This window comes from Cygnus olor, chromosome 3 (genome assembly GCF_009769625.2).
Source record: "Cygnus olor isolate bCygOlo1 chromosome 3, bCygOlo1.pri.v2, whole genome shotgun sequence".
Taxonomy (NCBI): Eukaryota; Metazoa; Chordata; class Aves; order Anseriformes; family Anatidae; genus Cygnus; species Cygnus olor.
The window spans coordinates 38,171,024-38,185,805 of NC_049171.1; the positions used below are offsets into that span (position 1 = coordinate 38,171,024).

Consider the following 14,782-nt stretch of genomic DNA (forward strand, 5'->3'; position numbering starts at 1 on the left):
AGTGATCTAGCCTCTGCCCCAGCCATCTTCTAATGTAAGGAAGCTGTATTATACTTTTCCATTCCTCCTGTAAATCTGGTATTTAATCTCTACATGTATGAGTCTAGACTGCCTTCCAGCCTACATTCCTACTCACATCCCAAGCAGCTTCTCAACCACTTATTCTCTATTACAGTCAGCCACATTAGCTTTCTTATGACATGTAGCGTTGTATTTCCTAGCCTGGACTGTGTACGAGTTCACTGACTGAACACAACCACTTTCCTGGCTACGGCCTTGGTTTTCACACTCACTTGCGCACATAAACAATTTAATTCTGACCTGATTTGAACAGCTTCAATGTCGAAAAATGTACTTGGATAGTGGATGTTCAGGGTTGGCTGCTGAATCCTGTGAACCCCAGGATCCCTCCGTGCTGAGCGCTGTGGCCTAGCCGGAGTACCTGGGGACTCAGGGGTCCCTCTGTCCCCGGCAGACACACGGACATCCATACACACAGAGGGCACTAACGTAGACGGCCACACAGACTACCAGCTGGAGCACTGCCATGAAAGCCAACAAACTCACTTGAACCTAGGTACAGACAGCCCAGTCCTGCTCCCCTCTGGCTGATCAGGACAGAAATTGGGGGGGGGGGGGGGGGGGGGGGGGGGGGTGGCGAGGAATAAACACAGCTGGGTATTGACAGGTGCTGGTGTTTAGACCTCTCCCACATAAACACCCACCATGGTCCCTCCAGCTGCTGCCACCCTCACCTCTTGCATTATCGATCTCTCCAGTTGCTGGCACCAAGGCCTGCTTTCTATGGGTCCTTCCTCCAGTTGCTAGCACTTAGGCCTTGGAGGACTGACACACAGGACAGTGAGTGAGATTACACAGAAAAAAATAGCTAAGTAAAGGATCTAATAGGATAGACTGCAGTGCTAAAGCAGAGGGCTCAGTCAGACAAGCATAGTGACTGGCAGCTTGCTTACAGATGACCTGCCCTTTGATACCGCTCTCCTTTCTGTTTTCCCATGCTTGCTCCTCCCCAGTCCACCCTGGACTGACCACCACCCTTCTTCACCTCTAGTCCTTCCTATAAACACCCCACAATAAATTTTGCGCAGTCCCACAAGCCCCTCCTGACACCCCATAGACAGCTTTTCGCCATCAAGCCTCCCTCAGATATCTCCCCGTGCTTAGGTCAGGCTTGTTCCCTCCTCAGCAGTCACAAAGCTCAGACAGCCACCACCACCACTGCCACCACCACCACCCCCTCCACGGCAGAGGCAATGGTCCATCAGTCAGTGGCTGAAAGAGGTCTGGTTTCTGTTATTGTCTCCGTTATCACCTGCTGTTAGGTTTGTGTATCTGCATGTTTAATTTATCACCCTCCTTGTTATGCGGGGTTTCTTTAAACTGCAGGGCTTTAACCAGATAATGAAGTGGATGCTCGCACATTCCACACGCCCCCACAATAAACACTTTGCCAGCCCTTGATGCATGAGGTCCCTGTAGAGGGGAGAGGGACCCATGAGTTGAGAAGTTCACGAGTAAGTAGTTTTGTACAAGCAGGAGAGAAAGGCCGCCGAGAGTGAAAAATAGAGCAGGCATCCTAGAATGAGACAGGGCTACACCATCTTTTCAGGGCTACATCATCCCGTGTCTTCTCTAAAGTATGAGTCTCACTCTAATTTGTTGCTGTTTCTGAATATTTCTATGGTTTTGCAATGAAAAATACGAAAGCTTTTTCAGAACATGCAAACAGAAGTTTATCACATCACCAACCTGCTATCGTGGACAGCACAGGAATGGATAGACAAGCTAAAAAATGCTGCCAGAGGAGCTCACTTGAGCAAGAGGCCATCCAAGGAGAAGTTTGGCAGGGCAAAAAGGCACATCTCCACCGTGACTTCAGAGAACGTGTTTCCCTGCTCTGCATCTCACTCCTGTCAAAGTTATGAGAAAATGCAATACCATTCCCAAAGGCAGTTGGCTTGCAGCTTCAGATGACTCCTCTCTCGTTGCCTGGAAATCCCAGGCAGGACCTGGCTCCCCTGCAGAAGTATCTGCATCAATCACATTTAATAAAATCGCACAACAGGTTGGAATTGTGAGTCAGCTTTAGCAGCTGCTTGACATGTATTCCCGTAATGTCTTGAGCGATGATCCAGAATGAGAAATTAGACTACTCCATATGAAAACGTATTCTGCTGATGTTATTAAACTCATCCTAAAGACCACCCTACTCGACTACCTCCCCTTTGACCAAAAGTAATATTGAAGCAAACAAGTCATAGATAAAACATTACCAAAAACAACAAAAAAAAAACAACTTTCCAGGAGAGGGATATTTTCTGGCATAGCAACAACAGTGAAGCAACAGGGTCAGTTTCTTTGGCAGTTTCAGGAATAACCACTGGAAGTTTGCTCGAGAGCAAGTTAGGCAAAACAGTTCCCAAGAACAGCTCAGTACAGCTGATTCTGTGCTAAGACATGGGACTGGATCAAACTGGTAGTTCTGGGGGTGAGACTGAATCAGAAGGGGTAAGGCATGGGGATCAGGCTGATGAGATTTACTGGACATAAGCTAAATAATTTTTCTTTGAGATTCAGATCTCCTCGTTCTATGAGAAATCTTCTTTGCCACGAAGCCCTATGATCGTATTAGAAAACAGCAGTGAATTTACACCCTGGTAGACAGACAGGGTGGGTGTATAGTGGATTTAAACCATCATTAGATTCTGCCAGTCCTGGGCTGCTCCAGGGCCCCGTCACAACTCAGCCCTGGAGGTCTGCCTAAATCACTGCAGTCACTTAGGACTGCAGCAGACATCAGCCATGACCATACCCCAGGACAGAGCAGCCACCCTCACAGCCTCACCCCAAGGCAACCTCCCCTTTCTCCATCAGAAACTCTGCGATGGATCCTTACTGCTACCCTCACAGCACCTGCAGCAGGGAAATACCCCACAAATTGATCTGAGGCTTTTTGGGAGAGCATATTTAAATCCTTGCATCCAGCAATCACTGCAGGACTGATGTTCTCATCCCAGATATTTAGTCTAAGAGAAGTGGAATTCATTTACTTCAGTTCCTATGGGCAGGCACCAGACTTGAAAGCAGACGCCCTGCTCCAACCCACTGCAACTGAACAAATGCTATCTCTAAAATCCCTGTCTACAATTTTAAGGTCATGTGTTCTGAATACATATTCTGTGGTCCACTTCTGACCTAACACAGCCTCTTGCCTTCCTATTTGTATATCTCGGTCTGACACATTGCATTTGGGAATTACTAAAGCCCAATACCATGGTGCTCAGCCACACATTAAATAGCTAATACAGTTGCACTATGCCTCTCTTCCACTGTTGCTAAACCAAACTGCACAGTTCTTTCTGACATATCATTCTGCATCTATTTATCTATACAGGAGGAGATTCATTCAAAGAAAAATCAAACATGGCACAGAAAGACAGGGCAAGATACACAGATGAACTACTGTTAAGCTTTCTACCCACAAGGTAAAGAAAAAAAACAGAAGATACAGCAAAAACAAAATGTTGAGTCTTCCAAAAAAATCCAGACATCACTAAATGAATAAGGGGAAATTACTGTTTCTTTTTCTGCCCACTATTCCATCCCTCTCTTTTCTTCCTTCCTTCCCTCTCCCACAAAAATAAAAAAATAAAAAATCTAGAAGTTAACTCCAGCAATTCAGCATTTTTTTTTGTTTTAAGCTATTAAATCATCATTTTTCCTCAAGAAACATTGATAATTTAACTGACAGTTTATTTTAAAAATAAATCGAGCCTTTTGTTGTCATGCAAGTGCCATATTTTATCCCTAATAGAAATAGTTAAACTTACTTAAATGCATGAAGAAGCAAAGAGGAAATAAAACAGCCATCCATCTTATCCGAGGGCCTACTCAGTGTCTTGACCAGAAAATATAAGATTTTACACAGCAGTGCTATAAAAGCTGAAAAACAAATATTCCATTCACCGTTGTCCTTGATCATTAACAAAGGGACAGGCTTTAGGATTTATGATAGTAGCAGGTACTGCAGTGACAGTCTGTGTGGTTCTCTATCTTCACATTGTCCTTAAGGGTAATCTTAAAAAAAGAAAACACACACATATAAAAAAATAATTAGGATTAGCTACACAGTTAAAACCACATTCACAAGCAAAAGATTTCTGAAGCCTTTTTCTTAACCCCAAGCAGTATGGAGGCTCTTTGGAGCACATGAATTAGAAGGGCCTCAGAACGCCAATGTGTGAAGCTGCATCATCAGTGGCTTTCGGAGCCGTAATGAGTTGGTTTTCAGTAGCAGCATGCAGCCTGATGTCCTTAATTTGGCACTTCTTCATGTGCCTATTTTTCAAAAAATGTCGAGTAACCAATCTATGAAAAATCAGGAAGTGCCCTTAGAATACTTCACATGGAGAATATAAAAACAGAGACCATAAAACACTGTGAGTTATTTTTAATCTCAACCAAATTCTGCCTGCTGCTTCAGGGCAGGTGTAATGTTGGTGGCCTAGAAAAACATCTGTGCTCTACTCAGATGATGAGGCAGGATGGGTTCAGCTGTAGGGGTGTATAGGTAAGTCAGGTATTTAGCTCTCATTGCAGACAGTGAAGACTTTATCCAGCTGCACACACCAAGAGGTTGATTGACATTTGACATGGGAGAGAGGGTCCCACCAAGCCTCCAGCTGCCACTCCAGAAGGTCTTTTAAGGGTCCTGTGTCTGCCAGCCATACACAGATGTCTCAGGTACCCCAGGGTATCTCAAATAGCACCAAATCTGTGAGTGGGTAACTGAACTGAGCGTCTAGTCAGCACACTCATTGATCCTGAGTCAGATCACCACAATGATAGATAGCTTAGCTTCTATCAACTAGCTCACCATCGATTACATCAAATTTAAGGTTTCTTCACCTGGAGCTGAATCACTCCCAAAACAATCAACTTTAGCAGAACCTTCCAGATGGGACTGTTAGATGCTCAAAGTAGTTGCGCATGTTTACAGTTCCTGCCTGGTTATACTATTAAAAGTAAACACAATCTCAATTAATCTAATGAGTACAGATGGTTTTGGTCCCTCATTCCCATGTATGCAATTGATAGTATTGACCAGCCACCTTCCCAGAGGACTCCTGCCTATGCAGGAAAGAAGCAAGGAAAATGACTAATTAAAATAAAATCCACACTGTGTGACATTTAAGGATGGGGTACACATCCAGGAGAGTTAAAAATGAGGGGACAACAAATCTACCACCAGACCTTCACACGTTTTAAGTCATTGTAGTTTCACTTAAGTCAATGGCACTGCACCAGTTTCCACATCCCAGCTGAATATCAGACTTGGTCAACACTTTAATTTCCTCTGTAGAAAAAAAGCATGAACCCAGGCACAAATGATATAAATGCTAAGGATGTTTCCTTCAAATAGCTATTCAATGTCCTCCAGCAAAAACATATTTATTTCTATTCACTGCTTCAGCTAAACATTGCATCCTAAAACAAGTTTAAATGGTCTCATCTACATCCTCACCTTGGTGAAAGCCTTTGCTACACAGCATGTGGCTTCTGATGTAATGTTCTTTGGCACGAGCATGGTCTTCTTGGACCTCATTGGAGTGGGATAGGCCCGGGAGAAACAGCACCCAGTGCACTGGTAAATGGGTGCTCCTGGTTTTGAAAAGAATCTGTTCTCCCCTAGCTTGCACTCTGGACAACCTGCCATAAAAATATACAGAAAAGACTTTTACTTGATGGCCAGCTGTATTTTCATTTTCAAAAAGAAAGGGAAAGTGCAAGCATTAAGTGGAATTACTGGCTGCATTCTGCGGTTTGATGTGTGCAGAACAGAAAGGCACAGAAACAAAAGCTCTCCTCTTCAGGGTCCTTCAACTCTGCAACATCCACTATTTGTAAAACGAGAGGGTGGCTTTCCAGGTAAGGCACAAGCATTGCTTTTTTTCTATTCTTCCGATTTAATTTTGTTGACAACTCTTTTTTTGGCATTTCTACTACACTAGCTCTCCCTAAAAAAAACTACTAGCTAAGGGTAGTTAGCTAGCAACAGCAGTATTTGTAGTGCTTCTTTAGACATCACTTGTTTTCAGACAAGGCTCTATTATCAAGAATGTTTAAAATACCCAGTGATTCTAAGATTTTTTTAGCTTGCATTTTTCTATATTCAGTTCAAGGCTAATTAAAGAAACCCAACTGGCAGAAGGCAAATGCTCAACACTATTACAAAATTAAATCATTTCAAGTGTGAAAATGTTTTTTATCAAAGTACTTGTATGTTAAATTATGAGACTAAAGGTTGAATACAGAGACTTGATGATGGAGAGGAACAGGCAGAGGATGGCAGGCAGAGGAACCCCTCCTAACCTAATCATTGAAAATTGAGCACTCAGTTCTCAATACCAGCAAACGAAAAGTCTTAGTCTGATGGCCCTGGTGGGAAGTAGGTTCAGGTGCAACTGGAGGAGACCAAGATCTTGAGACCTGCTACTAGACGGAGGTGAGCTTAGAGCAAGGGTCTAAGCCCAGCTACTGGAGGGACCCATACCGTGTTCATGTGTATGAACACTACAAACCTCAGTCCTGGTCAGCCAGAGAGGATGATCAGGATCAAATTGTGTTGTTTATGTTTGTGTGAGGATTGTTTGTTTCTGAGAGGGTGCTAGTAAAAGCACTCTCTCTCTGTGTTGATCTACAGCACTGGCCTTGTTAGTGAGGAGTGTGCACGTGTCCCTACTGGGAAGAGGCGCTCAGCATATTGTGTGAATTGGAGGCTAGACTGAAGCCTCCATACTGCTGGGAATCTCTGTGGTATACTATTGTACACAATAGCTTTGTCCCAGTAAACCCATCTGGGTCTTTCAGGGCCAAATCTCCTTGCAGCTACAGTCTGTACTAGGTGACTTCTGTGACGCAGAAGTTTCTGTGGTTGCACCACAGTGTTCCTAACCCTTGAATCCAGTGTGAGGTTCTAGAGAGGGATAAGGGTCATACTTCTATGGTATTTATAAGCTTGAGATCAATTTCACAGAATCACAGAATCATAGAATAATTTGGGTTGGAAGGGATCTTAAAGATCATCTACTTCCAACCAGCCATCCATAGGCAGGGACACCTCCCACCAGCCCAGGTTGCCCAAAGCCCCATCCAGCCTGGCCTTGAACACCTCCAGGAATGGGGCACCCACAGCTTCTCTGGGCAACCTGTGCCAGGGCCTCACCACCCTCTGAGTGAGGAATTTCTTCCTAATGTCTAATCTAAACCCACCTTTTTTTTAGATTAAACCCATTCCCCCTTATCCTACCACTACACCCCCCTGACAAGGAGTCCCTCCCCACCTTTCCTGTAGGCCCCCTTTAGGTACTGGCAGGCCGCTATAAGGCCTCCCCAGAGCCTTCTCTTCTCCAGGCTGAACAGCCCCAACTCCCTCAGCCTCTCTTCACAGGAGAGGTGCTCCAGCCCCTTGATCATCTTCCTGGACCTCCTCTGGATTCATTTTAATAGGTCCACATCCTTCTTGTGCTGGGGGCCCCAGAGCTGGACAGAGCGCTATGTGCATTAGCATAGAGCATACAAAGGAAGTGGAAAAAAAAAAAAAAAACGTCAGACACTCCAAAATCTTCCTAATATGCCTCTTTTACAGAATGCTACTGTCCCAACACCACATACCCTGGGATCTACTGAGGAAATATATTCCTCTACTGAGGAAATATATGATGAGGAGCTATTGTTTTGCTATTCCTGGTGTTATGTTGCCACTTTGATGTCAGAAGTACAACAAAATGAAACATTCCTATTTACTAATGTTTCAAGGATTAAGATCACACACATCAACATGAGGAAACTCATTTGGGAGACTTGTGACCTGGAGAAGGAAGAGGAAGGATACTTACAGCAAAACTATTTTGATTAATTAAATCTTCGTACCTCAGCATCAATAAATGCAACAGAATGATAAGATTTATGATCACATCTATAAAACAAATTTAATTACTACTCTTCATAATTGTCCTATTTCTGAACACTGAGAGCAGCTTACCATGCATGAGAAACTCTCCATCTGGGAAAGAATGAAGAAGATGCAGAAATACAGACAAAATGGTCAAAGTGACAGCTGCATACTTCCCGTAGCAATCCATGATCTTCCTGGAAATACAAATAAACACATTTTTGAAGGACTGTTTCACACTGGGTATGGTACCAGGATCTAGGCTATGCACTAATACAGCATTCAGTGCAAGTCACAGAGACAATTTAGAAGCAAGATCAGAAACTGAAAACGTACTATACTGATGTGCATTTTATAGCCTCAGAAAATTGATTTCATCACCACCATCATAATAAAAATGTGCCTTTCCTTCTGGCCTTAACAATATTTTCTGAATATTAACATAAACCATATCACATAAACTTCAAATATCACAACTGCCTAATATTTATGGTAGAGTGGAGAAACACATCAAACACTTATGGAGAAGACAACAGAATCTGCAGCATCTGGGCCATGGAAAGACTAATTTCAGGGAAAATAATTTCACATTAGGTCATAATTTCCTGAGCCAAGAGTCAGATTATTTGTCCAAATACTGACCTCTTCAGTGCCCAAGTCCTCATGAACAGATTTACAGAGTCCTGTCCCTTGGTGGAAGAAAGCTCCTGTGACCTCTGCAATTACAGAAAACTGGAGAGCCCAAGGGGACGTGGTGCCCAGGGAGAGCTCAGAAGGGCTTTCAATAGCTCCAAGGCCACTTCTGTGGTATAGTGGCCTTGTCAGGAGAGTCTCAGGGAGTTCAGAGTCACCCTCATCTTTGGGACTGAGATTTCTGTCAGGCTTTGTTTTACTGACACGCCAAATTGGGTTTTGAATTCTGAACAACAGATCAAAAGTACAGAAAGCTAGTTTGGTATAAACACACCCTGCTTGGCTCAAACTTCAAAAATTTTTTTTTCTGTAGATTGATTTTGTGCAAGATGGCAATATATCCTGCACAGCACATCTGTTCTTGTACAGCTAGCACATGAGATGAAGTGTGCATACATATTGTATCACATGTTCTCTAGGTTATTCAAACAGACATGCAGTTGTGTGGCTGTATTTTATTCAGACCAAAGTTATGCCACAGAGTTATGCATATCTCTGGTATGAATAAATGGGGGAAAATAACATTAAAGATGTAGTGCATATAAGCTATGGCCATATGAATATCATCTAAATTTCTCTGCTCCATTTTTTAAAATGAATTTTCTTGCCTTTTTTTTTTATTATTATTCCCAATAAGATTTCATGGAGGAGAACACAAAACCTCAGTTCTCTCCCTAACCATACTTCAGGTGCATTACCTAAGTAAAGGTTACACATAGATCAGCAGGATGCTTTTTGCTAACTGCCACAGGACCTTTCTAGTCATTCTCAAATATTTTGTAACAGCCTGGCCAGAGACAAAAAAATAGTTGTAAAGGACAGTGTTTCTTTTCAGCCAGACAAGTGTTATGTGCCTACACCATGACCTGGGAGGACCTCCCTTACTGAAAGACAGGCAAGATGTGAGTTGGCCTAAAACAAGTGTAAAGATACCATGTGTGTTTTCAAAGCTTCATGTTATAAACATCTGGTCAAGTAACGCCACTTTCAAGAATCGTGCATTCATCTGAACTATGAATACAGAACCTTACTTCTGCCCTCACCAGTATTAAAAAAATAGTATTTTAGGCATGAAGTCTGCAAACTTCCTTCTCAAGCACTAAACCTCCTTATTGTACTGGCAATTTCAGCGTCCAATCAGACTGTTTTTCCCCAGTCTCTCATTCAGAAAACAGAACTTCCCACTTAAAAATGACTTTTCTTCCAAACCGCAGACCTGAGCCCTTCCTTCAGAAATGAGCGGGCGTTACTCACATCCCATGATGAAGCAATTGGGTGCACAGAGAAAAGCGCCACAGAAAGGATGCTGCAGTACTCAGTTGCACAGCAGAGAGCAGAGCCAGGCAGCACCCCTTTGTCCAACCAGCCTGCCCTGGGACAGCTTTCTCCTGGAAGATTTAGTTACAGGGTCTTTCAATTGCTGAGACAGAGTGCCTTTCGACAGATCCTGCCCTTGCAGATTATCCCCTGAGGGTCTCTGGGCTCGTCACTCTTTTCATCCACCCTAAAGAGAGGGTGTTCTGCTGTGACCACGCAGCAGTGCGTGCACTTGCTCCTACCTGGCTTCAGCAACGTGCCCCAGGCAGTGATCCCAAGCCTCCTGCAGCACCACGGAGCCCACGGCTCCCAGCCACCGGCCTGATCACCTGCCTCCTCAGAAATCTTATCTGATCGCGCAGGTCTCTCCGCTCCTGCAGTCACAGCCCCAGGCCATGCTGGAAGCTAACTGAGTGCTTGTTTGGGCTGTGTCTGAATGGCAGGCTCCGCAGCACCCCGAAAATGAAAAGGACAATAATGCCAGCAACAAAGACATTAATCTTGAGATTTGGTGTAGAGGTTATTTACGCACACCATGCTATTGGAGAAGGCACTGACATCCCTAAGAAGTAAAGAGAGTAGAAAGTCAGGAAGGGAAAGTGTAATTCAAATAATGCCAGCTCATATCTGGAGGGAGATGCAAACCTGAGGTGGTCCAAGGAGTGAAGCTACTTACCTGGTGTGATCACCTAACTGAGTAAGCCTGGAGCACTGGGGTGTGTTCAAAGAGCATATGGATTAACAGGGGGATGCCCCATCACCCCACAAATCCCCAGAGATATATGGGGATGTGAGGCTGCTAGGCACAGGTCAGCATGTCTTGGTTTGTTGAGCAAACAGACTGCAAGATAGTCATCAAAGGAAGCAGTCAGCCTGCAGTGGAGCACCGGTCATAAAATGTAGCTTTGAAGTGAGGACAATGAAGGAAACAAAATCAAGGAGAGCGTCATGTTTCCAGCAGTCAGAGAGAGCTCATGCCCAGGCAGATGAGGCTGAGACCAAAGGCAGGAGGAGAACACAGCCCTTGCCTGACCGGGCTCAGCAAAGTGGTAGGAAACAAAGAAGTTTCCACGGGAAACTGGGAATGCATGTTTAAGAAATAAAAAAAAAAAAAAAAAAAAAAAAGCCTGCATGACACAGCATTGTATCCCAAGGGCAGGCTCGGGTAAGTGCTCACCAAATCTGTGAGGCAAGAATCTCTGCTTCAGCCTTCCCTCAGGCTCAGCTTTTACTTTAACATATCCAGCACTTGTCCTGCTTTTTGTCCAGGTTTTCTGACGAGACAAGCTTTCTGCTCCCCTTCTTCCTTTCAGTTCCTTAAGGCAGACCCAAACCAGCTTGACCTGACCGTGTTCACCCAACGAATATGAGGTGGCCATGCTGAGAATGTGCAGGACAGTCAAGGGTGGATGATAGGATAGCCTCACAGGAGCTTTCAGCAGCGCTCTCAGGTTTCTGAAAGGCAGCTGCCAGCTCTCTGTGCTTTCCTCCCTGGACAAAAGTCACCTGTGCCTAGACCATAAAGGTGGACCTTCATGCCATTTACATCAACAGACTTGTAGGATCCTGCCAAACATTTTGGGAACTGAACTGAGCTCAGTTGTATTTATGAAGTTGTGCTGAATAAATTGACTGGAGCCTTCCCTCCAGCAAATAGGACCTTTTGTTGAAAGTCATTTACTGTATATGCTCTTTTCAGCACCATAGAGGGGTCATGCCTTCGTGCTCTTTGCTGAAGGCATGGTGGCATTCTTCATCCGCATTTTTCTAAGAATGCATAGCGTTATGATTTGGTACATTATAAGGGTTTGAGGCCATCCCAGAGGGAAGTTGTTTAAATTACATTAACCAAAAAGGGAATTGAAATTGCAGTTTTGCACTTCCTCTATTGAGTTAGACTGTCAGGCTCACACTAAAACCAACAAAGATACATGTCAATAAAACCCAGACATGATCTTCTCTGCTCTTCCAATGTAACAGCAATTTTGCCTGATGGTCTTATTCTGCTCTGTGGAATACACTCTTCAACCCATTTGCTTTCCTGACTGTGCCCATGCTGCGAACCCAGTTAACGTCCACACCATTTCACCATCAAATCAAAGCAAGCTTTTACTTTGCTCTATTAATTGTCTTTCTTAAGCTATTGGAACGCTATGTCAGGTGTGAATTCTAGCAGCCCTTTGGAAAGATGGTAATTTTAAATGTTTCCCAGCAGTTAGTCTCACCTCACCTTACAATAGCTTGTATTCTTCTGTAAAAAAAGTTATCAAATTGCCATTTATCACAACAAGGACAGCTGATCATCAGTGACTGCAAAGAGGTCTTCTTGTCAAGTGCACTTGGGACTCTGTGGATGTCTTTACAGTTATGTCATGCTCCATATTACCAGAATTCCTACTCAAATTCTGTGGTCCGCATCCTTGCACAAACATGCCAGAGAGCTTTGTTACATGGGCTTGCTTCGTACTGACTGTATGAAATAATCTCCTCTATGTTTTTCTATATGCTGACTGTGGTGATGTTGTGCCCAACAAGACCTAAACACTCTGCACGTTGTGTTCATTTCTTTCCAAAGTGCTCAGCAGTGACATATTGGTGTGTCACGGCAACACCAAACTATGATGAAGTGCCAGTGCTTCACTTGTGGCTGCATCTTGTATGCAGCAACCTGCCAGCAAACCACTGAAGACTAAGAAATCTTGACTAACATTTTTTTCTCCTTAATGTTTAGTCATGACTAGAAATTCAAAGACTCTAAAAGATGCGTTAGTACCAGAAACTGCATAACATTTGACAGCAATACTGTTGACCAGGGGAAAAACAGGTTATTAATCAAGCATTACCAGACACAATCAGAAATCACAAAAGATCACCATTTAGCTGTCATGCAATCTTACAATCTTGTTTTCTGTTACTTACAAAGTTAGTTTAACCCTAAGTACTGATGTCTTAGCTCCAATACAACCTTTTAAGTTAGTTTTCAGAGCAAAAATGTTGACGGAATGGAAGGAGAAGAACAGTTTTGTAGAGAGAGGGAAGAGAATGTCAAAAACATGTAATTGTTCCTCTTTAGCAGAAAATTAAAAATATATTACCTCCCTTGTTCAAAAAGAATAAATCAGCTGAGAAACTGCAGGATGGTGTTCGATGTAAGCTGTCCTTGATGTGTGGATGTACCTTCCTGAAACTGATGCATGAAAAAGATGCATCTTTCTTTTATACCAGCGAAGTTAGATCATATTCCTCGCCCACATCTAAGCCATAGGATCAACTGTACATTTTGTCTAGTGACTGAACATCACTTTATGTAATTACCAGCCCACCACACTGATCTTATCTTCTACTTGACTTTCATAAAGATCATCATTTCCTTATATAATGAAAGAAAGGGCAGCTTGCAAGCACAAACTCAATGCCACGTAAGTTTCCTGGGGAACACAAATATCCAGCATCTAGGTATTTGCTGCAGTGTTCAGTGAACAGAATCTCATTTTAAAAGAAGGAAGAGTTACTAAGGTTTCCCAACGCTTCTTAAAACAAAGGGGAAAAAATCCACAGTAATGGCATTGTTTTAGCAGAGAATAACAAACAACAGCAGAGATCCATACAAACATTTAAAAGTATAATCTCTGTTTGAATTTAATGCCCAGAGAACAACTTCATGGATAGATACAGAAAGATTACTTCTTTTAAAGATAAGATGTCAGGCAAGATCTCATCTTGTTTTCAGAGTCAAGCTAGAGCAAAGGAGGCACTTTTGAAGATGGCATCCGGATGCAGATTTTTAAGGCTTAGGGACTCGCAAGTCCCCTTTCCCAAGTGACAGAGCCTACGTCGACGCTGGCTAAACAAGACAGGTCCCACTCTGCCTCCTGGCACCGAGGCCAAGAGGAATGGCAAGCCTTCACCCTCCGAGCTCTTCTCTTCCCCATCCCAAAGAGGTGTACATCCAAGCAGCTCCTGGGAACACGTCCCGGCAATGCAGACAGCCCCGGGTCGCATCTCCAAGCCGTTCCTGCAGCCCTATTTTACCTGCTAGTCACGGAGGCTTGAGGCAGATTCACTTCAGATGTCTAAAAGTTATCTGCCTAAATCTGAGTTACTCACTCTAGGCTGGCCCTGTAGTCAATGGAGAGAAATAGGCCTTTCCATACACAACTAAGCAGACAGAATAGCCACACCGTGGCCTCTGGAGGCAGCCCAAGTCATGCCAGAAGCAAGGGTCCATGGGGCTGCGGCCTTAGGGTCACCAACCCCATGCTGGGCCTGTTCCTCAGCCTCTGCTTGTAGTAAAACCCTGTGCTGTTTTCATCCCCAGCAACACATCTCCTTCCCCAACCCAAAGGGACTCACCACCTCTACCTCCACTAATATCCTCATCTGCCTCAAGGGGCCTTTTTCCCCTCCGTTTCCTCAACTGATCACTGTAACAAAGTTAAAGCCAAAACAATTGTCCCCAGCCTATACTTGGCTTGAAATCGGCTTCTGATTCAAAACTGAAGATGGATTACCTGAAAGTTTGCCTGTTTTTATCCAAAAGCGTGAGCTGGTCTAATAAAAGATGGTCTCTCTCCCTACAACCTTGCCTCATTTAATAAAAAAAAGCATAAGGCTGAAATCTGAAAGCTACTGGTAAACATAGTTTACTGAGAAATATTCCCCTGGAAGACAGAAGCTTAATATTTCTTGTCATTCAAAGCAAATTTGATGAAAATTGCTGAAGGTTATAGAGTACCTCTGACTCGGCTCTAACCTGCCCATTTCATACTCCAACTCAGCTTGTAGTCCTATGGGAAG

General features: G+C 43.6%; 1 protein-coding gene across 2 annotated transcripts in view; it reads right to left on the reverse strand.

The window, feature by feature from the left end:
* Positions 1 to 667: 667 nt before the first annotated feature.
* CGA (glycoprotein hormones, alpha polypeptide) overlaps positions 668 to 14,782 on the reverse strand; it is a 30,672-nt gene continuing 16,557 nt past the window's right edge. Inside the window, exons 1-4 of one of the 2 annotated variants that reach the window (XM_040550684.1) lie at positions 13,081 to 13,211; positions 8,066 to 8,172; positions 5,546 to 5,730; positions 1,958 to 4,098 (exon numbers count right to left, since the gene is read on the reverse strand). In XM_040550684.1, coding sequence (XP_040406618.1) covers positions 4,021 to 4,098; positions 5,546 to 5,730; positions 8,066 to 8,165 — 363 coding nt within the window. In that variant the 5' untranslated portion in view covers positions 8,166 to 8,172; positions 13,081 to 13,211 and the 3' untranslated portion in view covers positions 1,958 to 4,020. Of the gene's footprint in view, positions 4,099 to 5,545; positions 5,731 to 8,065; positions 8,173 to 13,080; positions 13,212 to 14,782 lie in introns of those variants that run through there. The other variant, XM_040550685.1, reaches the window with a different exon arrangement.